Raw genomic sequence first — 25,964 nt, 5'->3', positions numbered from 1 at the left:
CAAGATCTATTTGGTCAAATCGATTTATAAGACAAGAGATTCCAGCTGACCTGGACTGTAAGCAACCTCGGAATCATCTTTGTCTCAAGCTTGGTGGCCATCCGAGACAAATTGATTATACCAGTGTAACACATAAAATCCTGCAGCAACTCGGCAGTTGAGGGAGCATTTATGTAAAAGAGTAAAGAGTCAAGGGTCGACATTTCGAGCCGAGACCCTTGTAAGGATTGGAATGGAAGGGGAGAAGTCAGAGAAAGGTGGGGGAAGTGGAGGAAAAAGTACAAGGTGGTAGGTGATGGGTTAAACTGGGAGGGGGGAGGGATGAAGTAAAGTCTTGGGAAGTTGATTGGTGGAAGAGATAATGGGCAGGTGAAGGGGGAATCTGATAGGAGAGGATGGAAGAAAGGAAGGGAGAGGAGCACCAGAGGGAGGTGATGAGGTGAGGGGGGGCATTACTTGAAGTTCCAGAAATCGATGTTCATGCCATCAGATTGGAGGCTACCCAGATGGAATATGAGGTGTTGCTCCTCCAACCTGAGTATGGCTTCATCCTGGTAGTAGAGGAGGCCAGGGACTGATAGGTTGGAATGGGAAGTAGAATTGAAATGGGTGGCCACCAGGAGATTTCGCTTTTTGCGAAACGGTCTTCCAATCTACATTGGGTCTCACTGATATACAGAAGGCCACATCAAGAGCACTGGATACAGCAGATGACCCCAGCAGACTTGCAGGTGAAATATCGCCTCACTTTAAAGGACTGTTTGGGGCCCTGAATGGTAGTAAAGGAGGAGGTGTAGGGCAGGTATGGCACTTGTCCCGCTTGCAAGCATAAGTGCCAGGAGGGACGAATGGACTAGGTTGCTGTGTTGGGAGTGATCCCTGTGAATAATGGGGGTGGGGGTGGGAGGGATAGATGTGCTTAGTGGTGGCAGAAGGATGGGGTGAGGGCACATGTGTGCAAAATGAAAGAGATGTGGGTGAGGGCAGCACTGATGGTGCTGGAAGGGAAGCCCCTTTCTTTGACGAAGAAGGTAGTTGTTCCCTGATCCCCACGTCCTATAAAATGGGCAAACAGTAGATTAATCTCGTGGCAGTGTTTGCCAAAATAAACACTTCAATTCTCTTCAAACAAATTTTTTGAAACTCAGGTCAGGTAGCCCAACATGAAAGTAGGTTAAGAGTTAATGTAAGGTTTTGAAATGATTATCCATTAAACGAGGTTAATCCTTTATTAATGATGGGGCCACTTTGTAAAGGCTAATCTGCTTTTGTCTGCTCTGCTGGGACTGTGACAGACTGGCTCTGGTTGGGTTAACTTGTTCACTGAGCTTTGCAATTCATTTGCAAACATTTTGTCTCCATACGAGGAGACATCATCAGTGCTCTGTTAACTTGTGGTATGTCTTCCAAATGCTTGACCTTTATATACCTATTAATCTGATTGGTTGACACTATGGACCGTACATTTCCCGTTCTGCCTGGCGATGAACCATTGGATGGCTGACTGGCGGCCTGTAACTGACGCTTCGTGATAGTGTATCTGGCCTTAAGCATTCGTGGAAAAGTTCCTCCCGTGTGGCAGCTGGCTCGCTTGCAGGCGAAGTTCTACCGACAGCGAGTGCATCTGAGCATTTGATGGTCGAAGTTGTTGGAAGTAACTCGGAAAATATGTAGCTCGGGTGGTTGATGGTTTGGTTGTGTTGTTCCCCGATCTTGGCCATTCATTTGTGAACATTTCATCACCATACGAGGGGAAGTCATCATTGCAATGTTAATTAGTGATGTGTCCTCCAAATGTATACTTCTCAATCAGCTGAATGGTCGTTAGTACAGAGCAACCCTTCCGACATGAATGGAGAATGCTGGTGGACGGGATCTCCACGGACCCAACCAGTTCCAGTCCTCCACCACTGCCCTCCGTCTGGCGAAACTGGTCCTCGCCTTCAATTATTTCTCCTTCAGCTCCTCCCACTCCCTTCAAACAAAAGGTGTAGCCATGGGCACTGGCATGGATCCCAGCTATGCCTGCCTTTTTGTCGGCTATGTGTAACAGTCCATGTTCCAAGCCTTCATCGGTATCGCTCCCCAGCTTTTCCTACGCTGCACTGCTGCTGCTTCCTGCACCCATACCCAGCTCGTCAACTTCAACATCTTTGCCTCCAACTTCACCCTGCCCTCAAATTTATTTGGTTCATTTCTGACACCTCTCTCCCCTTTCTTGATCTGTCTCCATCTCTGGAGACAGTCTATCTACTGATATCTTTTATAAACCCACTGACTCTCACAGCTATCTAGACTATATCTCTTCCCACCCTGACACTTGTAAAAATGGCATTCCCCTTTCTTAGTTCCTCCGTCTCTGCTGCATCTGCTCTCAGGATGAGGCTTTTCGTTTTAGAACAACTGGGATGTCTTCCTTCAAAGAAAGGGGCTTCCCTTGCTGCACCATCACTGCTGCCCTCAACAGTATCTCTTCCATTTTGTGCAAGTCTGCCCTCACCACATCCTCCCGCTGCCACAACAAGAAAAGTGTTCCTCTTGTTCTCGTCCACTACCCCCACCAGCCTCTGCGTCCAGCACGTAATTTTCCATAACTTCTGCCATCTCCGACAGTATCTCACCACCAAGCAGATCTTTCCCTCACCACCAACCCCCTCCACCCAATTTCTGCTTGCCACCACCTCTACCGCCAGGATGAGGCCTCACTTGGGTTGGAGGAGTTACGCCTTGTATTCCGTCTGGGTAGCCTCCAATCTGATGGCATGAACATTGATTTCTTGAGCTTCTGGTAATTCTATTCTCTCCCCCACCTTCACCATCCCCATTTCTGTTTCCTTCTCTCACTTTATCTCCTCAGCTGCCCATCACCTCCCTCTGGTGCTCCTCTTCCTTCCTTTCTTCCATGGTCTTCTACCCTCTCCTATCAGAAATTTCCTTTCTCCCGCTCTTTATCTCTTTCACCAATCAACTTCCCAGCTCTTGACTTCACCACCTCTCCCTCCCCTCATTTCACCCATCACCTGCCACCTTGCACATTTTCCTCCCCTTCCCCACCTTCTTACGCTGATTTCTCTCCTTCATTTCCTGTCCTGAAGAAGGGCCTTGGCCCGAAACATCAGCTTTTTTTCTCATAGCCCGACCTGCTGAGTTCCTCCAGCATTTAGCGTGTGTCGCTCTGGATTTCCAGCATCTGCAGGTTTTCTCATTTTGATTATACCAGTACTCTAACACTCAGCTCCTGTCCCCATCTTGTCTTGCTCCTAGTGTTCACCATCGTTGGCTCATGGATCTACACTGGAGCCTGGTCTAGCAATCCTCTTAAAAAGTCCTTCATGTATACAAATCCCATCAATGGCTTCATCCGTCCCCATCTCTGAGAATCTTTGTCTTGCAAATGCTTTTTGTATTTTTGAATTTTTTTTGGGTGCATTTGCTACCATTTAAATTCTAAAACAATCCCACACCTAAGCTATGAGGTGCTTGTTTTTTTTTAATTTGTATATTCTTGTTGTAATGTGAGCACTATTAAAAGTAAGTTAATACTAATTAGGATAATGGGGGGTTTTTACTTCTGTTCTTTTTCTACCGGTGTGCTTTGTACATAGTGTTCCTGCCATGCCGTACGGGTTGAGAAAGCCTCTGTATATACATAACGGTTTTGACGTTTGCGATAAAGTGGTTTCTTTGGGCATGAAGTTGTTGAGTGTGCCTTTTTAAAGGTAGAAGTTATCACATATTTTTGGCGACGAGGTGAACTGGTTTTGTGGACATGTCGACACGTTTCGAACGGGAGCAGCAGTACCAATAAGGGGCCTCACGTTCAGTTGGCTACGTTTGGGACTATCGGTGAATTTGTGGAGTTAACGGAGGACTGGCTAGAGTATGAGGAAAGGTTGGGACACTTTTTCTGTGCTAATGGAATTACTGAGGAGGCTAAGAAGCACTCTATTCTCCTGAATGTGTGTGGGGCAAAGACTTGCAAGTTAATAAGGAATTTAGCCACACCACGGAAACCGGGGGACATTCCATATGACGAACTGGTCAAGCTCGTGGGGAACCACTACAATCCACTGGTGTAAGTTTCACAGCCGTTTCAGGAAGCCAGGTCAGTCTGTGGCCGAGCTTCGGCAGCTGTCGGAGCACTGAGATTTCGGAGCGGTGTTGGAAGACATGCTCCATGACAGATTGGTATGTGGCATTAATAATGATGGCATACAACGGCGCCTATTAGGGGAAACCCCACCATTGACTTTCAAAAAAAGCCTTGGAGATTGCCCAAGGCATGGAGATGGCTGCTAATAATGTCAAGGATATCCAGAAAGGACATGGGGGGTGGGGGGGGGGTCGCAGTTGGCGGCAGTGCACCAAGTCAGGAGGGAGACTGGTAAACAGGTAAAGTGGGTGGAATGTTTCTGGTGTGGAGGGACGCACTATGGAAATGATTGCAAATTCAAAGACACTGTCTGCCGTGCTTGTAGCAAAGAGGGACATTTAGCTAAAAAGTGCAGAAGGGTAAGATTAAGAAGATTAAGCCTGGACAGGGGAAAGCTCAACAGGATCAGGCAGCCACACACCATCTAGAAGAAGCAGATGAAGAGGCAGTGTGTGCCTACAACATGTTTGCAGTGGAAACAGATGAGGAACCACCTGAACCATATTATGTCACAGTCACTGTCAGGGGAAAGGACATTAAGTTTGATATTGATTCAGGGGCTACTGCATCGATCATTTGTGAGGAGACCTACAGGAGGACATGGGGGTCCAACCTGACTCCCATTAGACCGTCAAAGCTCAAACTTAGGACCTATATGGGGCAGCCCATACCTCATTTGAAGCCTGGCTAGTGATAGCTAAGGGCAGGGGACCCAGTCTTTTGGGTCGCAATTGGCTTTGCAAAATCCGGCTAAATTGGCACAAAATTAAGTATGCACACACGACGGAGGACATTCTGCAGTGGTACAGTGACACTTTCAGGGACGAGCTGGGAACACTGAAGGGCGTGACAGTGAAACTCCATGTCGACCCTGAGGCTACACCATGTTATTTTAAGCCCAGGTCGGTGCCCTATGCCATGAAAGGCAAAGTCGAGGAGGAGCTGTAACATTTACAGAGGCTGGGCATTATTAAGCCCGTCCAATTTTCAAGGTGGGTGGCTCCCATTGTTCCAGTTTTGAAAGCAGACAAAACGGTGAGGATATGTGGGGATTATAAGCTGACGGTGAATCAGGTCTCTAGGCTGGAGGAGTACCTTGGGTGGATAACGCAAACAACAGGAATTCTACAGATGCTGGAAATTCAAGTAACACACATCAAAGTAACACACATCAAAGTTGCTGGTGAACGCAGCAGGCCAGGCAGCATCTCTAGGAAGAGGTGCAGTCGACGTTTCAGGCCGAGACGCTTCGTCAGGACTAACTGAAGGAAGAGTGAGTAAGGGATTTGAAAGTTGCAGGGGGAGGGGGAGATCCAAAATCATAGGAGAAGACAGGAGGGGGAGGGATGGAGCCAAGAGCTGGACAGGTGATAGGCAGAAGGGATACGAGAGGATCATGGGACAGGAGGTCCGGGAAGAAAGACAAGGGGGGAGGGACCCAGAGGATGGGCAAAGGGTATATTCAGAGGGACAGAGGGAGAAAAAGGAGAGTGAGAGAAAGAATGTTGTATAAAAATAAGTTTATTCAGGGTATGTCCACAATGCTGGCATCGTTTGAAAGATTCAGATGGATATTGAGACATGACTTGCAGTTCATAAATCAATACTGACCACCTTTGATCAACTGATCCTTGTCCAAGTGCTCAGTTACAATGTCTCTGATGATAAATTCCAGTAAATTCCCTGCAGCTGATGTTAGCCTGACAAACTTCGTCTCCAAGCAATACTCACAAAACGCTGGAGGATCACTGCAGGCCAGGTAGCATCAAGGGAAAAGAATAAACAGCCGACATTTCATGACGAGAACATTCATCATTTATTATCCATCTGCACAGGGGGAGAAATAACTTCAACAGTTCACTGAGGCAGACAGACAAAGCAGCATTAATGATCTATAGAGTCACAGAGAACCAGGCTGAACCCCCATCCTTCCCTTCCCATCTCTGCACCAACTATCAACTACTTATTTGCATGAAATTAATTTCATTTTTTAATTTCTCCCCACATTCTCATAAATCCTGCCTCTCCTCAGATCTATCCGAACGCATAACGGCTTGGTATGGCTACTGCTCTGCTTGTGGCTGCTCAGGAACAAGACTCCACTCTCTAACTCTGTCTATACTTCTTGCTGTCTTGGTAAAGCAGCCAGCAGAATCAAAGATCCCACACATCCTGGGCATTCTCTCTTCTCTCCTCCCCCGTTGGGCAGAAGATACAAAAGCCTGAAAGCATGTACCGGCAGGCTCAAACAGCTTTTGCCTCACTGCTATCAAATTCTTGAATGGACCTCTCGTACAACCTCATGGTCTACCTTGTTATTATCTTGCATTTTAAATCATCTACCTGCAATGCACCCTTTTGGTAGCTTTTGTTCTTCATTCCTCATTATTATTTTACCTTATTCCAGCTCAATGCACTGTGTAATGATTTGTCTGTGAAAACAGTATGCAAGACAAGCCTCTCACTGTAAACACAAGGGATTCTGCAGATACACATCAAAGTTGCTGGTGAACGCAGCAGGCCAGGCAGCATCTCTAGGAGGAGGTACCGTCGACGTTTCGGGCCGAGACCCTTCGTCAGGACTAACTGAAGGAAGAGTTAGTAAGAGATTTGAAAGTGGGAGGGAGAGGGGGAGATCCGAAATGATAGGAGAAGACAGGAGGGGGAGGGATGGAGCCAAGAGCTGGACAGGTGATTGGCAAAGGGGATATGAGAGGATCATGGGACAGGAGGTCTGGGGAGAAAGATGGGGTAGGGGGGAACCAGAGGATGGGCAAGGGGTATAGTCAGAGGGACAGAGGGAGAAAAAGGAGAGTGAGCGAAAGAATGTGCGTATAAAAAAAAAATAACGGATGGGGTATGAGGGGGAGGTGGGGCATTAGCGGAAGTTAGAGAAGTCGATGTTCATGCCATCAGGTTGGAGGCTACCCAGACGGAATAATCTCCCCCTCCCCCTCCAACTTTCAAATCCCTTATTCACTCTTCCTTCAGTTAGTCCTGACAAAGGGTCTCGGCCTGAAACGTCGACTGCACCTCTTCCTAGAGATGCTGCCTGGCCTGCTGCGTTCACCAGCAACTTTGATGTGTGTTACCATGGGTGGATGACCTGTTTGCGACCCTGTCAGGGGGTAAGCTGTTCACAAAGCTGGACATGAGCCACGCCTGCCAACAGCTGCTGCTCGACGAGGATTCAAAGGAATATGTCACAATTACAGATATCCCATTTCTCCCGGAAGTTCTGGGAGTCTCCAGCCTATTGATAGTGGCTCCCTGATGCCCGGAAATTATATACAATATCCTGGAAATCGATTTTTTTTTTGAGAGGGAGAGCGAGCACCCTGATTGGTCTTTCTTCGTGCTAAGAGTGGTCCCCAACAATATGAGGAAACAATATGAGTCAGCTGCACCTTTCCTCATTCCGTCACGCCCACTGTTGAACTTGAATGCACGTGAGGTCATTACGCACGCGCGGGAAGATCAACTCCTCGAGCTTGCAAATGACAGTGGGCTGAAAGGTATGTTTGACATAACATCTCTGCTGGCATTCTGGATCAAAGTCAAGGCTGAATATCCTGAGATAGCCATGAAAGCACTGAAAACATTGCTTCCATTTCCAACATATCTCTGCAATGAATGCAACGAAAACTAAATTGCGGAATAGACTGGACATAAGGAGCCCCCTTTGAGTATCGCTGTCTCTCATCACCCCTCGATGGGACCGTCTTGTTGCAGGGAAACAAGCCCAGGGCTCCCACTGATTCAGCGATATTGGTGTGTTGCAATATTTTTATATGTTCATATGAGGAAAATATACGCTGTGTATTTAATATCCAAACGTTACTTAAAATGTTATGATGCTATTGACTTATCACTATGTTCATGTGAGGAAAATATGTGCTGTGTGTTTAATGTTAAATTCGTTAGATAAACCCTTTTAGAAACGAAATTGAGTGTATTAGCCACTTATAAATGACTTATAGTTGACTTATCACCTATATTCCAGTCGTGATTAGCACCCCCGGTCGGCCGGTCCGCAAGACTATTGTCAATATTAAACCGGTCCGCGGTGCAAGAAAGCATGGGAACCCCTGCTAAGTAGACCTATCAGTTTTCTCTACGGGCGGGTTTTACAGTCGACCTCAAAAATAATGACAGTGTTGCTCGCTGCACTGTTTGCAACAGTGACTTTTCTATTGCCCGTGGTGGGTTAAAATGTAAAAGACATGTTGAGGTGAGTTTAACAGGTGTCATTTGTTCATTAGCATAGCTAACATCAGTTAAACTAGCTGGCTAGCTGCTAAGGAGCTACTCTATTGATGTCCTACGTGATGAGGCCAAACTCCCTGTTGACTTGCTTAAAGTTGTAATAGAATAAACATGATAATATAATATAAGTACATAAATTAATGTCACATTTTCTGCATATACCCAACGCAAACACAAGGAAATCTGCAGATGCTGGAAATTCAAGCAACACACATCAAAGTTGCTGGTGAACGCAACAGGCCAGGCAGCATCTCTAGGAAGAGGTACAGTTAACGTTTCGGGCCGAGACCCTTCGTCAGGACTAACTGAAAGAAGAGCTAATAAGAGATTTAGTAATCTCTAGTAATCTCTTAAACCCTTAACTATTCTTTATGTACTTAACTATTCTGTAAGCTCTTGTTACTTGCCCCTTAAGAACAAGAAACATGTTGATTTTGTTGTATTTTGTTCATAGCTCAGTTCTTTGATCCTGATGTTCAGTCACAAGGTGTTGACATCTTCTTGCAGCAAAAACACTCTGGTGGAAGAACTTAGTGGGCCAAGCAACATCAGAACTCAGCAAGTCTCTTGTGTCTCAATTGAACATTTTATTTGTATTTTGCTCAGGCTGACTCGAAACTGCTTGCCCTTCCATAGGCAGGGAAAGCCAATTGACTCTCTGCTGTTTTCACCTTCTGTGAACTTCTGGGGAGCAGCTTCAGTGGAGACATGAGAGCGACCAGCCTGGCTGCTTTTCTTTTTCAGAGAATGTTGAAATGGTGTGTGATTTGAATGAATGGGAGAAATGTCATACCCATTTTGAAACAAGTGTTTGTCTTGGTTGCAGGAGGTGGCCCAGAAGTTGGGTCTACAGGAACCCGTCATTGTGCAGAGTATGTACATCTTTAAGGTACCTGAAGTGATTATTTCACTTTTATTTCCCAATAGAATAGATTTTTGCATATATGAATGGTGAACTGGCAAATCCAGAAGCAAAACCTTTTATGTAAATGCATACTTAGTTTATTATTTTCATTGGAAATTAAATATCTTCAACTTCGAAAGTTGCAATAAATTCAGTAGCTTTGATATTATCATGTCTGTCTTGAATATGGAGAAATGCCTATTCTATTTTCCACTGCTTTCTGAGATACAGCTGTGGGATAGAGGTAGCCCGAGTATAGACATTTTGTATTGACTTCCCTAAAAGGTGCTGCCAAGGGCTTAGCAAATTCCTAAAGTATAATTTAAAAAGGACAGGCACTTGCCGAGCTCCTTTCATGACCTTTGTGTTCAGTGAACTCTAGTCAATTAATCAGCTGTTTAGTCCTACATTGCAGTGGAAGAAATGTGGCAACCAAACTCACACCGAGAGCAATGGCAATGACTAGAATATCCACTTTACTGACCTACGTTGAAAAATAACACTGGCACTGATTTTCCTCAAAACTGTGACCTGGGTTATTTAACTTATGTAACATGGGTTAATTTTAACATCTAGCTGAAAGAGCACAGCTGGAGGGATTCAGCAGGCCAGGCAAAGAGTAAACAGTCGACCTTTTGGGCCGAGACCCTTCTTCAGGGCTGGAAAGGAAGGGGAGAAGTTGGAGTCGGAAGATGTGGGGAGGGGAGGAAGAAGTACACGGTGGCAGGTGACCGTGGGAGGGCGAGGGGGTGAAGTAAAGAGCTGGGAAGCTGATTGGTGAAAGATAAATGGCTGGAGAAGGGGGAGTCTGATAGAGGATAGAAAAGCATGGAAGAAAAGGAAGGGGAGAAGCACTAGAGGTAGGCTATGGGCAGGTGAGGAGATCGGCAGAGAGAGGGAATGGGAGAATGGTGAAAGGGAGGGGGGTCAATTACCAGAAGTTCCAGAATTTGATGTTCATTCCATTGGGTTGGAGGCTACCTGGGTGGAACATAAGGTGTTGCTCCTCCAATCAATTAATCAGTTGTGAAGTGTAGTTAACATTGCAGCGTAAGAAATGCAGTGGCTAAACTTGCTCGGAGAGCAATGGCAATGACTAGAAAATCCACTTTATTGACCTACATTGGAAAAATAACATGCACTGTTCTTCCTCAAAACTATGACATGGGATACTTAAACATCTGCCTGAAAGAGCAGAGCCTCAGTTTGTCATTCCTTCCAAACAATAATTGCACACCCCCCCCCCCCCGCCAACAGTGCAGGATTTCCCTGGATGTATGCGTAGTTCCTTGTAGTCCAATCTCTGGATTGGAACTTCAAGCCCTCTTGGAGTCAGAGGCAAGAGATTGGCAGCTGAACCACAGGTGAATGGGTAAGTAAGTAATGCTGTGGCAAGAGACCTAGGCGAGGATGGGTGGACCCAAGTTCCGGACTATCCGAGGCTGGATGTGAGAACAGAATAAACTAGACGATAGTCCAAGTAGAACAGACGATTGAGCACTGAACCTCCGTTCAGGTGCTCCTTAAATATTGAAATCCTAGCTGCCAATCAGCGGGATGGTCCTGAATCCTTAAGGAGACTGTGCAAGCTATCCGTATTCCGGGGAGTCAGTGCCTCTAAACCCCAGAAGCTGGCACAGTTGGGCATGACCAGTAAGATCCAGAAAATAAAAATCCACCCCCTGCTCCCTTTGACAATAGGCAATAGGTGCAGGAGTAGGCCATCCAGCCCTTCGAGCCAGCACCACCATTCACTGTGATCATGGCTGATCATCCACAATCAGTACCCTTTTTCTGCCTTCTCCCCATATCCCTTCACTCTGCTATCTTTAAGAGCTCTATCTAACTCTTTCTTGAAAGAATCCAGAGAATTGGCCTCCACTGCCTTCTGAGGCAGAGCATTCCACAGAACCAGGTTCCAATTCTTCTTTGGGAAATATAGAACAGGAAACACTTTAATATCATATAGTCTTTTACAGAAAGGATCTGGTCTCATTTCTGAAGTACAATAGACCATAAGGTTGAGGCAAGAATAATTATATCACATTTGCTTTAGGAAGTTTGTCACTTTGCCATGCAAGGGTCTTTCTGGTAGAACAATTGCAACAATGACTTACAAAATAATTGGATTCTACTTTGTTGTGACAATATAGATTTGCAATGGATGAGTTGGATGAAAATTAAGACCTTCTCTATCAGCTTTTGCATTTGACAAATAACGTTAATCTTTTAAAAAAAAACTCAATGTACATTGAAAGAACACAGAAATGCACAGTAGAATGCGTTGTTTGTGACAAAGGCTGGCACGGTCTGAGAAGTGCTGGGGCAGCCGGCAAGTGTCGCCATGCTTCCTGCATCAACGTAGCATGCCCATAGCTAGCTTGTACATCAGTGCAATCTGTATGTTTGGTGGGAAGAAGCTGGAGCACCCGGAGGAAATCCTCACAGTCGTGGGGAGAATGTACAAACTCCTTGTAGACTGCAGCAGCAGCGCACCCTGACCTTACAGCTGGCATTGTAAAGCGCTACGCTAACCACTACACTACAGTGCCGTTCAGTTAAAAGCAGGTAAATTATTTTATTGGTGCTAGTTAGGCTTTTATTTTTTCAGGTTGATAGACTGTAAAGGGCCTGAGTTCTGAGCCGCTCCCTCCAACAGTGAATGTTTTTTCAGCAAAACAGAAATCGCTGGAACGTTCTTTAAGTGGAGGAAGCAACACCAAAATGTTTATCATTATCATGGAAAAAAATAGTTGAGGGAGGAGATCTGAATGAATTTGAAAAAGTGGAACAGTTCCTGTTTCAGCCATACTCAGACCCCATTTTCAATTCTTCTACTGCTGCTTGTCTTCAGTCTGAGCTTGAAATTTTTACTATCTTTTCCCGCTAATTTCCACCCTGTTCTCACTTTTAATGAAACCACTGGTTTATTTTGCAGGCAGGCCTTTTCCACTGAGGTTGTGTGAGACTAGGACTAGAGGTCATGGGTTAAGGGTGAAAGGTGAAATGTTTGAGGGAACCTGATGGGGAACTTCACTCAGAGGCTGCTGAGAGTGTGGAATGAGCTGCCACTGCAAGTGGTGGATGAGGATTCAATTACAACCTTTTCAGATAAATTTAGATAAGTACATTAATGTGAGGGTAATGGAGGGGTCTAGGGAGAATAATGGTTCACTTCGGTTTGCGAAAGGGCCTATTTCTATGCTGTGGTACTTTATTACTCTATTTGATCTTGTGAGCGTATCATTTCATGACATAAAAATATAAGAATTAAGGTGTGCAACTGAACTTCCATAATTCAATTACATTTTAATTATAGTCTACTAATTGGCTTTAATTATAGTCTAATTAGTTTTTGTTATTTGTCTAAGGATACTTTTTTGTTTTGAGCATTCTACAAAAGTTGTAACAACCTGATATTGTATATTTTTTCAGCAACCAGAGATTGGTGGTGAAGGTAAGGACAGAAAGCACTTCTCTTACATGACAGACATCTCATCTGATTATCTGTTAGTTTGCTTTGGAAAAGAACGGTCGATAATAGGGGCCATAACCCTGAGGACCTTCATCTCAAGAACTGGATTAATTTTGTTTAATAATTGTTCTTTTAAAAATAATTTTACAACCAACTTATCTGTCACTTGCATTTGTAAGTAGTGGTGTTGCTGACACTGTGCGGTGACTGTCACTATTTGGAGAGCAAACAGTAGGGTCTGTTTTCCCTTCTTCCTCTAACTTTACATTGGGGATTCGAGATCCCAAAACTGCGAGTTGAAGGAGTGTCTCTGTTGCAGTCAATTACTCCAAAATAAAATCCAGCTTGATAGAATTTGACTCGAATCGTAATCCCATTTACAATTATTATGAAATTGAACAGCTGCATCACTTCAGTGCTTTTAACTTAATAGTTGTCCATCTTTGCATACTGATTCCTGTAGTAAACTCAGTCATGGAGTTAACAGTAATAGCTGTGCGTTCCAAGTGAATTAATTTTGCAAATTTTCTCCTTAAGTGTGACCATGTAGTACAGAAATAAGCCCAATTTGATACAAATAGACACACTTGTAAATTATGGATGTAGAAAATATGAAAAGCTCACAGTAATTTTGGTGGCTACATTTGTGGACTTCAGATTGAGATTCAAGCTTCTAGATTGCTTAATATCATTTCCAGTACACAAGTGTAAAGGAGACAATATTTGTACTGCATATCTGTATATTGACCTGAGTATAGATGAGCACAGTCCAGCTCCCTTCAGCCTCCTCGAAGTAGAGACGTCATTGGGAAGATAAAATAAATGTGGGATAAGACTGTTTGAAGTCTCACAAGGGCAAGATGAATTTTAACATTGGATTCTCAAACACTTATAAGTGGTTCACTTTTTCAGCACAAATACCTGTCCACTTGAACATAAATATTCAACAAAAAAGGAACGGTATCAATTGATGCATACATTACCTTCTGCCAGGTTTCAGTGAATTATTCTTACTTGAAGACTGCTGATTGCTTTCAAGGCAAATTAAAGAAAGCCAGCACATGAATTAATTTTGTTGGATAATTTAGAAATGGACATGGGTAAAGAATATAGCTATAAACCCACAGCTGATTTTTGACATTCATTTAGATCATGATTGATTTGTACCTTAGTTCCTCCTTTGGTTCTGTAATTATTAGTACTGTTACCAAATTTAAAAAATTGCTATTTATTTGAAAATGTTTAATTGACCAGATTCAACATCTTAGGGCTAGGAGCTGATGAACAGATTTCAGTCCGGTCACTGATCATCCTCAGAGTATTGCCGATTGATTTTGTTCTCACTATTTCCAGTAACCCCGCACCAGGATGCCACTTTCTTGTACACAGAGCCTCTTGGGAGCATTGTAGGCTTTTGGATTGCACTAGATGATGCAACTGAGGAGAATGGCTGCCTTTGGTTTATTCCAGGCTCCCACAGAGGTAAGAGACTTAACTTTACTGAGTTTGTAATCTAATATTCAACTACTGATATTTCACAAGCCATCAGTGAACCATGTACTCAACCAGTAATTAATTGTCCAACTTCAACTGTACTACTGTGGCAGTGCTGGATAGTGGATATTCCTCAGGTAGAGCATCTAGTTGACTGGTTGTAGTCATTGACACCAACTTTCTTGGCTGAAGAATGTGTATGGAATAGGACAACATAAAGAAATCATGGAAAGGCACAGCATAGAATGTGGTCACTTAGCCCATCATACCAATACTGGCCAATGTGAAATAAATATTTACATAATATGATACCATAGAAAGTGTGTAATTTCTGACTGAAGATGCTAAGTTATCTATTCACACGATGGTCATTTTTGCTTTCAACTGATAGCTGGTATTACACGGAGGATGATGCGTGGTCAAAATGGAGAGTATCCTTTCCTCAAATTTGTTGGACAGGAGCCTAATTATCCAGATAATGAATTCATCTCTGTTCCAGTTAAGAAAGGTAAATACCATTTGTTCTTGACTGGGGTTGTTAACTATAGTCTTTATATGTATATTGTTATTGTTATTGTTCCTTTCCATGCTTTGTGGCGCATTGGCAACCCTGCTGTTTCTTTAGCATTTGTCTGTTTTTACAAGGCCAAGTTGCTGGCTCAATGCTTAACCCAGCACAGATAGAAAGTGTGCAAGGAGCTGGCCGGATTGGAACCCAGGACCACTTGCTCAAAAGTCCAGTGCGGATCCCACTACACCCCTGGCCGGCTAATTTAAGTGTGTCTGTGTTTTCTTCTCAATCTGGGGTCCACAGTCCCCTTACTTAATGGTATTGGCCCATGGAATTAAAGAAAAAAGTTTGGAAAAGTTGCATGTCTTAATATATTGAATTCTGTAAGTTAGTTACTACTGCAACAGTAGTATAGTTAATTAGGTTTAACAACTCATTATGTATTGCAGTTGGGACTATGTCAGAAATATTTCTGAGCACATCCAAACTATGGGACTAGGGTACAGCAAGGAGCTCTAGAGGGCGTTATATTTTGGATTTCAAAGGGATAAGAATCACTGGTTTAAAATGTGATAGTTATGCCTTAGAAATAGATTTTGCTGTTCTTGTTATTTTAACATAGAACAGTATTGCACAGGAACTGGCCGTTTGGCCCCACAATGTTGTGCCGAACCAATTAAATTAATAATCAAATGGCCAACTAAACTAATACCTGCTGTCTACATTATGTCCATTTCCTTCCAATTCCCTCACATTTGTGTGCCTATCAAAACATCTTGTGGGAAGTTACCATGGAATCAGATCTGCCACCATTTCGGGTAGTGTGTTTGTGTATTAACAACTGTTGAGAAATTGTCAACCTCTCTAGTTCTTTGGCTGATTTTATTGTTAAATACGACCTCTAGTCAATTAGCTTTCCATTTCATTTCAAATCACCCCATCACTCCCAAACAGCAAATCTCTCACCAGTTTAAAAAAAATCTGTCAAGTCAGTTTTGCATCAAAGGGTTAATTCCGGTCACTCTCCGGGGTTGGAGGATTGATTATAAACACCTGATGTTGCTTTTTCCTTACTCTTAGAAGTCCCTAATGTATTTGTCTCTAGCACTACCCTGGGTAGAGCATTCCAGGCACCCACCATTCCGTGTTTTTATGTTTAAAAAGTGTCCCTCACATCTCCTTTGAATTTATTCCCCCCCCCCACACACACACACACACACACACACACACACACACACTTTAAATGCATCCCCTCTGGTATTGGACATTTCAATCCTGGGGAAAAGATGCTGTCTGTCTACTCCCTCTATGCCTCTCATAATCTTATAAACCTCTATCAGTTCTCCCTTCAACCTCTGGTGCTCCGGAGAAACCAACCCTGTAGAATAACCCTTGTTACTGTTAGTGATATTATGATCCCCTGAAAACTATCAGTAAGCTGCAAGACCTTGGCCTTTACTCTCCTTGTGCAAATGGACCCTCAATTTCCTGACTTGTAGGCCCCAATCAGTTTGGATTGGCAACATCTCCTCTATAATCTCCAACGGCACAAGTCCATCACAAGGTTTAACACTCTGCTCTACTCACTTTATACTTGTGACTGTGAGGCTAATCACAAATCCATTGCCATATTTAAATTTGCTGATGACCTAGAATCTCCTTGATCTTGCTGACATTGAGTGAGAGATTGTTGTTGTAGCACCACCTAGTGCTAGATGTTCAATCTCCCTCCTATATGCTAATTTGTCACTACTGAATCAAAGGTGGTGCTTCAATAACAGCCTCTCACTCAATGTCAGCAAAACCAAGGAGGTGCTTATTGATTTCAGGAAGGAGAAACTGGAAGTCCATGAGCTAGTACCCTTTAGGGGATCAGAGGTGGAGAGAGTCAGGAACTCCAAATTCCTGTGTTATTTCAGGGGATCTGTCCTGGGCCCAGCATGTAGACACTATTACAAAGAAAGCACGGCAGCACCTCTACTTTCTTAGAAATTTGCAAAGAGTCAGATGCCATCGAAAACTTTAACAAACTTCTATTGATGTGTGGTGGAAAGAATATTGACTGGTTGTATCATGGACTTCTATGGAAACACCAATGCCCTTGAACAGAAAAGCCTACAAAAAAAATAAGTTGATACAGCCCAATCTATCATGGGTAAAGCCCTCTCCACCACTGAGCACATCCACATGGAGCGCTGTCACAGGAAAGGAGCATCTATCAACAAGGATGCCCACCATCCAGGCCATGTTCTCTTGCTGTTGCCATCAGCAAAGATGTACAGGAGCCTCAGGACTCGTACCACCAGGTTCAGGAACAGTTATTACCCCTCAATCGTCAAGCTCTTTAACCAGAAGAGACAAGTTCACTCAACTTCATTTGCCTCATCACTGAAACATTCCCACAACCTAAGGATTTACTTTCAAAGACCCTATATCACATGTTCTCAATGTTTGTTTATATATATATATTTTTATATATTTGCACTATTTGTCTTTTGCACATTGATTGTTTGTCCATCCTGTTGGGCGGTCTTTCATTGATTCTATTGTTTCTAGTATTTACTGTGAATGCCTGCAAGAAAATGAATCTCAGGGTTATATCCAGTGACGCGTGTACTTTGATAATGAATTTTTTTTTTAACTTTGAATCATTTCAAAAGCTTTGCATTTGGGCAGGATCCTGCAGCTGTATTAGTACTGCTATGTTTTAAGGAGAGATCAACCCTCAGAATTTCTGCACTGTGTATACATGCATCACTGTGGACAGAAATGAGAGGTGAAGCGGCTGAACCAGAGCAGTCCTTTTGACATTTGGGGGAAGGCAAACAGGGAAATAAAACAAAAATTGTCATGCAGGTGGGGTGCACTTCAGCACTGTCTTGTTTAAAGCTGTTTTGGAGTGGCCCTCAAAGCAGAGCAAATGATTACTTTTACTGGGGTTGTTCAAAGGAAGGATTTAACCTAAAATTATCTGGCACATGCACTGGCCACTTCATATTTGCCTCATTTACAATTGAGGGGCTGTTTCCAAATAAGGAGATGGACAATGATCTGCCCCTGTAGCACAGGAAAACTTGCAGTTCCAATAGTTGGGCTCTAAGCTCAGCCAGACTGGCTCTAGGATCCTGCCTAAATGCAAAACTTTTGAAATGATTCAAGGTTCAAAGTAGATTTATTATCAAGGGATATGTGTGGCACCAGATACACTGATAGTAAACACCAGAAACACAATAGAATCAATGAAAGACCACACCGAACAAGACAGACAAAAAAAACAAATAATAAGATGACTGAAACTGTTGATGTACGAAGGAAGGAAGTCCCTCTAATTTGATGCCATTGGAGGTAATGGAGCTAATTTAACTTTGTTCTGTCTATTTTGCATTATAAATTAATGCATAGAAATTGAGCTTAATCTTAATGTTGCTCAAAAATGGAAGAGCCACTAAAGGTAGTGAATACATCCCAGCCCATCACAAGAAAAGCCCTTCCTCACCAATTGGCACATCTAAAAGGAGCACTGTCACAATAAAGGAATATACATCAACGACCTCCATCATCCAGGCCATGTCTCTTCTCTCTGCTGCCATTGGAAAGGAGGTACAGGAGCCTGGGGTCCCACACCACAGTTATCACCTTTCAGTCATCAGGCTCCTGAACCAGTGAGGATAACTTCACTCAGCTCAGCACTGAATTGCTCTCTGAACACACGTTCAAGGGCTCTACAATGTGTATTCTCAGTGTGATTTATTTTTGATTATTATTTGTATTTGCACATTTTTGTACATCTGTTGGATGTCTTTGTGTGTAGTTTTTCCACTGATTCCATTGTACTTTTGTTCTTGTTACGACATGCACCCGACTGCACCAGCCTCCAGGGTTTAGACCTGTGTTTCTCAACTGGGATTTTGTGAGAGGTCGCTAGGGGTTCCCCGGGATATCGTGATTTAAAAAAAAAGTCTTTTGAGCTTTGCGCATTGCGTGATGCTAGCGTTTGCAGTGGTGGGCAGTGACTGAACAGCCTTGTTAGCAATCTCAGCCCAGTAGGCAGTGTTCAGTAGGACCGTGTTTATTTGGTTGAGCCCATTCTCAGTTTTTGATATAAGATATTGCACAGAGGGGAGGATGGGAGGCTCATGGTGAATATTACGGACAATTCTGATAAGGTTAATGATGAAGAATTACAATTTTCTGAGTTATTTCACTGCACTAGTGTAACAATGGACACAAAAAAGTCTGTTGTTTTTTAACAAAACTATAAAGGTTTATTTACCCAACAAATACACAAGGTATAATCATTAGATATTTGCAAGACGGTGAATAAATTTAAATTAAAATATAATTACTACTCTCTAAAACAGCCAGCCCTGGCAGAGCCCTTGACATTCCTCTGCCTAGACCTGTGAATGGCTATCTTGCCCAAGCCCACCAGGAGATCCTCCTTGCAACCCTTATAGAAGGAATGCAGGGCTGAAGTGCAACCAGAACTTGGGCAGCAGCCCTGTCAAATGCTCAAACAGGGGCAAACAACTTACGAATGTAGCAACGGCTCCAGCAAAATTGAAAAGACGCTCAACTACAAATCACAGCCATATGACATGTAAAATTGCTGATTATTTGAAGTGACTATTGGAATCTCGAAACAAACAGATTAAAGCTTTTGACAAAGTCACAGTCAATAAAATGATTAAAGAAGCAAATTATTTAGTAGCTTTAAGACCAGTTCACTTGAGAATGTTTTTAAAAAAACTGAAAACCTGGACAACGGCACGCCAATCTCCTGCTACATACAGAAATCTGGTGGCTTAGCAGAGGAAGAATTCTCAACAGGGTATTTGAGCTGAAAGGTGAATTGCAGGAGTACTTTCAAGAAAATAGTAGGCCAGATATTTGCTAAGTGCTCTGAAGATGAAGAATGGCTGCAGAAACTAGCCTACTTAGCAGACATTTTTTATCATATCAACCAGTTGAACAAGTCTCTGCAAGGCCCTGGAAAAAATATTCTGACTTCAAATGACAAGATTCTTGGAGTTAAAAGGAAACTGAACCTTTGGAAAAATCATGTTTCAAAAGGAAATCTTGAAATGTTTCCACTGCTGCTTGGGTTTGAGAGAGAAAAAATATCAAAGTCTCGAGTCTTATTGAAAACCACCTGGAAGAACGGCAGAACAAATTGACAGTATTTTTCCTCTGTTTCAAAACAAGTGTATGACAGCATGAGGGTCCCTTTCTCTGAATCTTCTGCTCACCTGGAGAACTTGACTTTGAGAGAACTTTGTGACCTGCACTCTGATCATGCACTGAAAATGCGATTTACTGACCTGCCACTGGACAAGTTATGGATTTCTGTGAAAGAAGAGTAACCTGACACAATGAACATTTTGCTGCAATTTTCAACTTCTTACATGTGTGAGCAAGTTTTTTCTTGTTTAACAAGCTTCAAGAGCAAGGATAAAACTCATTTCATTTTAGTTGAAGTTGAAATCTGTTTGCGCCTATCTCAAGTTCAACCCAGAATTAAGAAAATTATTATGTTTGCCTTTTGAGTTTTAAAAATTTATGAAAGAGAAAGAAAGAGTAATTTCAAGAAAGGTAAGCTAAGCTTAACTGTTTTTTTTCAGGAAAGGTTGGCTAAAAATCCATTCTCTACTTAAGAGCATTGACAATTATTTTTGGATTATTATATCTCCACTCATTGATCACGCTAAATTTCTGTGAGCTCCATATATAATAATTTGTTGCAGGGGTTCCTCCAGGGCAAACAGGTCGAGAAAAGTTGGTTTAGACGTTCTAGTTCTCTGGAATATAGCTAGCTGGCGTGACCCCTTTAAAGATTCAGGCAGCTGCGCTAATTGTCTGCCATGTTTTGGCGCCAGGGTTTTAATATTTAAAGAGCATCTGAACTGAGGTTCAGTACTCAACTGTGGGCTCAACCTGGGATTCTCATCTAGCATCTAGTTAAGAACCCTGCCTTTATTTCAGTCTTGTATTATGTCTTGATTCTAGTCTTTAGATATTCTAGTACTTGTGTCCTTACCATCCTCGCCTAGGTCTCACATCACAGTTCTAGTGTGAATGCCTGCAAGGAAAGGAATCTCAGCAGTGTATGGTGAAATTTACATATTTTGATAATAAATTAACTTTGAATTTGAATAAATTGGGAGCTTACCCAAGTGTAAACAAGATGCGTCTGTAATTAGTTGATTTGCTTTGTACAGGTGGACTTATCCTAATTCACGGACAAGTTGTGCACAAAAGTGCCTCAAACACATCAGATAAATCACGCCATTGCTATACTTTCCATGTAATGGAATCCCGTGATACTCACTGGAGTGAAGAGAACTGGTAAGAATTTGAAATTAGTACTTTCTGTCTGCAAGCATTGGTGTGTGAAACAGATATCTACACAATCTGTTGATTTTTGGTTACATTTACAAAAGAAACAGGTAGCATACACACAATGCTGGAGAACTTAGCAGATCAGCCAGCATCTCTGGAGAGGAGTAAAGAATCGATGCTTTGGGCTGAAACCCTTCATCAGTCCCCACATCACCTTGTTCTGGCTTCTTCTCTCTTCCTTTCCAGTCCTGCTGAAGGGTGTCAGCCCAGAATGTCGACTTTTCTCCATGGAAGCTGCCCGACCTGCTGAGTTCCTCCAGCATTTTGTGTGTTTCTCTGTATTTCCAGCATCTGCAGAATTTCTTGTGTTTGTAACTTGTTTCTTTTACTGTTTTTTGTGTAGAATTTTAACGTAGTCTTGTTTTCCCTGTGAAATATTTATTCCTTTCACTAAAGTGGTGGCATTGTCTGTAAGTTCAGTCTTGTCATATCTAAGCTCTTTAGGGAAAAGTCCAATGGTCAAGATGATGGCCAGGTTTGCGGAAGATACAAAGTGGAGGGGCAGGTTTTGTTGAGGAAGGACGGAGTCTGCAGAAGGACTTGGACAAAATAGGAGAATGGACAAAGAAGTGGCAGCTGGGATACAGTTTAGGGAACTGTATCGTCATGTACTTGGGTAAAAAGGCATGCACTATTTTCAAATCGGGGAGCAAATTCAGAAATCAGAAGTACAAAGGAACTCTGGGGTCTTTGTATGAGATTCGCTGAAGGTTAACTTGCAGGCTGAGCCAGTAGCAAGGAAGGAAAATGAAATGTTATCATTTTGAGTGGACGAATATAAAAGCAAGGATGTAATACTGAGGCTTTATAAGGCATTGGTCAGACGAAATTTGGAATATTGTGTGCGGTTTTGGGCTTAGGAAAAGGCGGAGCTGGCATTGGAGAGGTTCCAGAGGTGGTTTATGAGAATTATCCCTGGAATGAAAGGGTTAACATGTGATGGCTCTGGGCCTGTACTCACTGGAGTTTAAAAGAATGCTAAGGGAGATCTCGTTGAAACCTACTGAATATTGAAAGGCCTAGATAGAGTGGACTTGGGGAGGACGTTTTCTATAGTGGGGGAGCCTAGGACCAGAAGGCACAACCTCAGAATAGAGACCTCAATTTAGAAAAGAGATGAAGAGGAATTTCTTTAGCATGTGGGTGGCGAATTTGTGGAGTTCATTGCCACAGATATGCATAAAGCACGTGTTGATGATTCTTGATTAGTAAGGGCAACAAAGGTTACAGGGACAATGGAATTGAGAGGTGAAATTAATCGGTCATGATTGAATAGCGGAACAGACTTAATAGGCTGAATAGCATAATTCTGCTCCTATGTGTTAGGATTTTTGTATGAACTGTGCTGGTGACCCAGCTGGCATAGAAAGACATATCAGATAAAAATGAAAGTAAACACCTGTCTGTTCCTTCACTGCTACACTTTTATGAAGTTGTGTGTCCTTGGCAGACAGGGAGACAAGTTTGATATGTTAGCGTTACCTTCACTGTGGATATCTAGTAGCTGTGTTTGTATCATCAGAAATTAAAGAGTTCATTATTGAAAATTTTAGATAAGAATTGGAAAGTGAGTTGCACACTATTTTCAGTCTAACCCAATGCCTGCAGAACATGTTTTCTGTCATTCCAAGATAATTTCAATGTGAAGTGTTTGTTATTCTGTATTTAAACAATTCTGGCAACCGTCAGATTATTCCTTTTCCTGTCCTGCTGTGCTTTTTTATTAAAGCATGGTGTAATTTAAAAACAAAAATTTAATACTAGACCCTGGTTGAGTCAGGCTAAGTTCTCTGCAGCAATCTCCAGTTCACATCCTGAAAGCAATAGAGGTGAAACTAGAACTTGAAATTGCATACTATAAATTCTATTTTAAAGTGTTAAAAATGTATTCATTCTGAGGTTGCAGTCAATTGCAAAGGCTGTAACTGCCCATTTGGTGTTGAGCTATCTTCAGCTGCTGCATTGTACGAGCTCAAGGGGCTCTGAAACTGCTCTTGGCATCACATGTAATCATTCTCATCTCACTTAATCTTAGGAGCTAAGCTTTTCCTGTCTATATTTGGACTTGCATTAGAACTAATTAATTTTGATCATCCAAAATGAAAATTGGTGACTTGTGATCTCTTGCTAATTATTTTTAGTAGGCTAATAATTAACTAGATTGGATTTTTTCTACTCTGGCAATTTTCCATAAAGAATCAGTGGGAAGTTGGGTGGCTAGAACCAAAGTGAAAGGCTGCTTCATCGCTGGCCATTCCTGGGTTACAAACATCTGATTTATGGATACCCCTATATACGAGGGAGCTCCCGCAATGTTACTAAATTCAAAAGTCCAGCATGTGTCCATATATTCAATCCTAAGGACACAGTTTCATCTCTGTATACTTTTAATTATTGTTCCTTCTTATTGGCCTTGTGTTCTTTTTGATGCCATGGAGGTTTGGTTACCACATAGACTGATTTTTCCATAACTTCTGAATTATGGACAAAATCCACTTGCAGACAACTATGAAAACAGAACCCATTTGTTATCTGGGGAGAGTTTGTATTGGGATTATATTGTTGTATTCCTTCTGACGCTTTACAGAGCCAAAGTATTTAAAACCCACAGTCTATGATAAACATCGCTCATTTACAATAATCCCATTTGTTTTCAGCCTTTTTTCCATCAAACACTTATCTAATGTATTTAGATAATTTTTATCACATTAAATTGGGCAATTATTGATCTTTGGTCAGAATGAGACACAATTAAATATCTAAATGGATGCTACTGGCTGAACATAGTTGCAAACAATTTAGCAGTGTTATTTTTTCACACTCGAAAGCTGGGGTCTGCTTTCCTTGGGGACTGGAGTGTTCATAGTCCTGTTATTTAGCACATGACAATGCTGCCAAGCTTTGAAATGCTCTGTAATTTGTGGAAATGTGCTCCAGTCTGTGGAGGATGCCTTTGCCATTATTCATGCAGATTTACACCGGGTATTAGCTACAAATGGTGCTGCCCCTGCTATGCTCTTCTGTGCTTGAATGAGTGTTAGTCCCAGGTCTGATAGTAATGATACAGCGAGGAATATACTGAGTTGGGAGGACTAGTATGTCATCATCTACTTTACCTCCTGTGAAGTTGCTTGACTCTGCCCCAGTCTTAATTTGATTGCTGCTGAAACCGTCATTCTTGTGTATGTCACCACTCGACCTCCAATGCAATCCCAGCATCTGAGACACGAGGAAATCTGCAGATGCTGGAAATTCAACCAACATACATACAAGTTGCTGGTGAACGCAGCAGGCCAGGCAGCATCTCTAGGAAGAGGTACAGTCGATGTTTCGGGCCGAGACCCTTCGTCAGGACTAACTGAAAGAAGAGCTAGTAAGAGATTTGAGAAGGGGAGGGGGAGATCTAAAATGATAGGAGAAGACAGGAGGGGGAGGGATGGAGCCAAGAGCTGGACAGGTGATTGGCAAAAGGGATATGAGAGGATCATGGGACAGGAGGCCCAGGGAGAAGGAAAAGGGAGAGGGGGGGAAAACCTAGAGGATAGGCAAGGGGTATAGTCAGACGGACAGAGGGAGAAAAAGGAGAGTGAGAGAAAGAATGTGTGTATATAAATAAATAATGGATGGGGTACGAGGGGGAGGTGGGGCATTAGCGGAAGTTTGAGAAGTCAATGTTCATGCCATCAGGTTGGAGGCTACCCAGACGGAATATAAGGTATTGTTCCTCCAACCTGAGTGTGGCTTCATCTTGACAGTAGAGGAGGTCGTGGATAGACCTATTCTATCCATTCTGATATGTCTATCCATGGACTCCCGTTCTGTCAAGATGAAGCCACACTCAGGTTGGAGAAACAACTCCTTATATTCCGTCTGGGTAGCCTCCAACCTGATGCCATGAACATTGACTTCTCAAACTTCCGCTAAGGCCCCCCCTCCCCCTCGTACCCCATCCGTTATTTATTTGTTTGTATACACACACTCTTTTTCTCTCTCTCCTTTTTCTCCCTCTGTCCTTCTCACTATACTCCTTGCCCATCCTCTGGGTTTTTCCCTCCCCTTGGCCTTTTCTTTCTCCCTAGGCCTCCTGTCCCATGATCCTCTCATATCCCTTTTGCCAATCACCTGTCCAGCTCTTGGCTCCATCCCTCCCCCTCCTGTCTTCCCCTATCATCTTGGATCTCCCCCTCCCCCTCCCACTTTCAAATCTCTTACTAGCTCTTCTTTCAGTTAGTCCTGACGAAGGGTCTCGGCCCGAAACGTCGACTGTACCTCTTCCTAGAGATGCCGCCTGGCCTGCTGCGTTCACCAGCATCTGAGATCCTTGGGTTTGAGGAATAATATAATGGGCAAAATAACTGAAATAAGAAAGTTGTGTCAACTCTTTTAACAATGTTTTCAGCTGTATACATGTGTGTGGTTGAATGGCAATTGAATTTGAACTTAAGATACTGGCTGGACTATATTTAACTTTGCGTGCCATACCTCAAATGATTGAGAAATGGCATAAGGTGCAGTTTATTTTTACTGATTGAATTTTCACTTGCAATGCTTTGAATGAAAGGAGGCAGAAACTGATTTAATATTAACTTGCAGAAAGAAGGAGGAAAGGGGATTCATTTAACTGGGTAGCTATAAAGGTTTGATGGCTGAACGATCTTTCTGCTGTATCACTTTAATAAGTAACTACGTGTAGCTGAATAAACTGTGGGGTGTATTTTTTTTAATGTAAATAAATGAACTCAATGTGCTTTTTCTCATTTCT

General features: G+C 42.7%; 1 protein-coding gene across 2 annotated transcripts in view; it reads left to right on the top strand.

Annotated features, from left to right (window-relative positions):
• phyhd1 (phytanoyl-CoA dioxygenase domain containing 1) overlaps window positions 1–25,964 on the top strand; it is a 38,053-nt gene that overhangs the window by 11,376 nt on the left and 713 nt on the right. For both annotated transcript variants that reach the window (XM_063073510.1, XM_063073509.1), the window contains 5 exons: window positions 9,246–9,308; window positions 12,759–12,780; window positions 14,152–14,280; window positions 14,684–14,800; window positions 21,022–21,148. In XM_063073510.1, the coding sequence (XP_062929580.1) occupies window positions 9,246–9,308; window positions 12,759–12,780; window positions 14,152–14,280; window positions 14,684–14,800; window positions 21,022–21,148 (458 nt within the window). The remainder of the gene's footprint in view (window positions 1–9,245; window positions 9,309–12,758; window positions 12,781–14,151; window positions 14,281–14,683; window positions 14,801–21,021; window positions 21,149–25,964) is intronic.

This window comes from Mobula hypostoma, chromosome 21, assembly GCF_963921235.1.
Source record: "Mobula hypostoma chromosome 21, sMobHyp1.1, whole genome shotgun sequence".
In the NCBI taxonomy this organism is placed as follows: domain Eukaryota; kingdom Metazoa; phylum Chordata; class Chondrichthyes; order Myliobatiformes; family Myliobatidae; genus Mobula; species Mobula hypostoma.
Note: the sequence above shows the minus strand (reverse complement) of the source record. Positions and strands in the feature narration are given on the sequence as shown.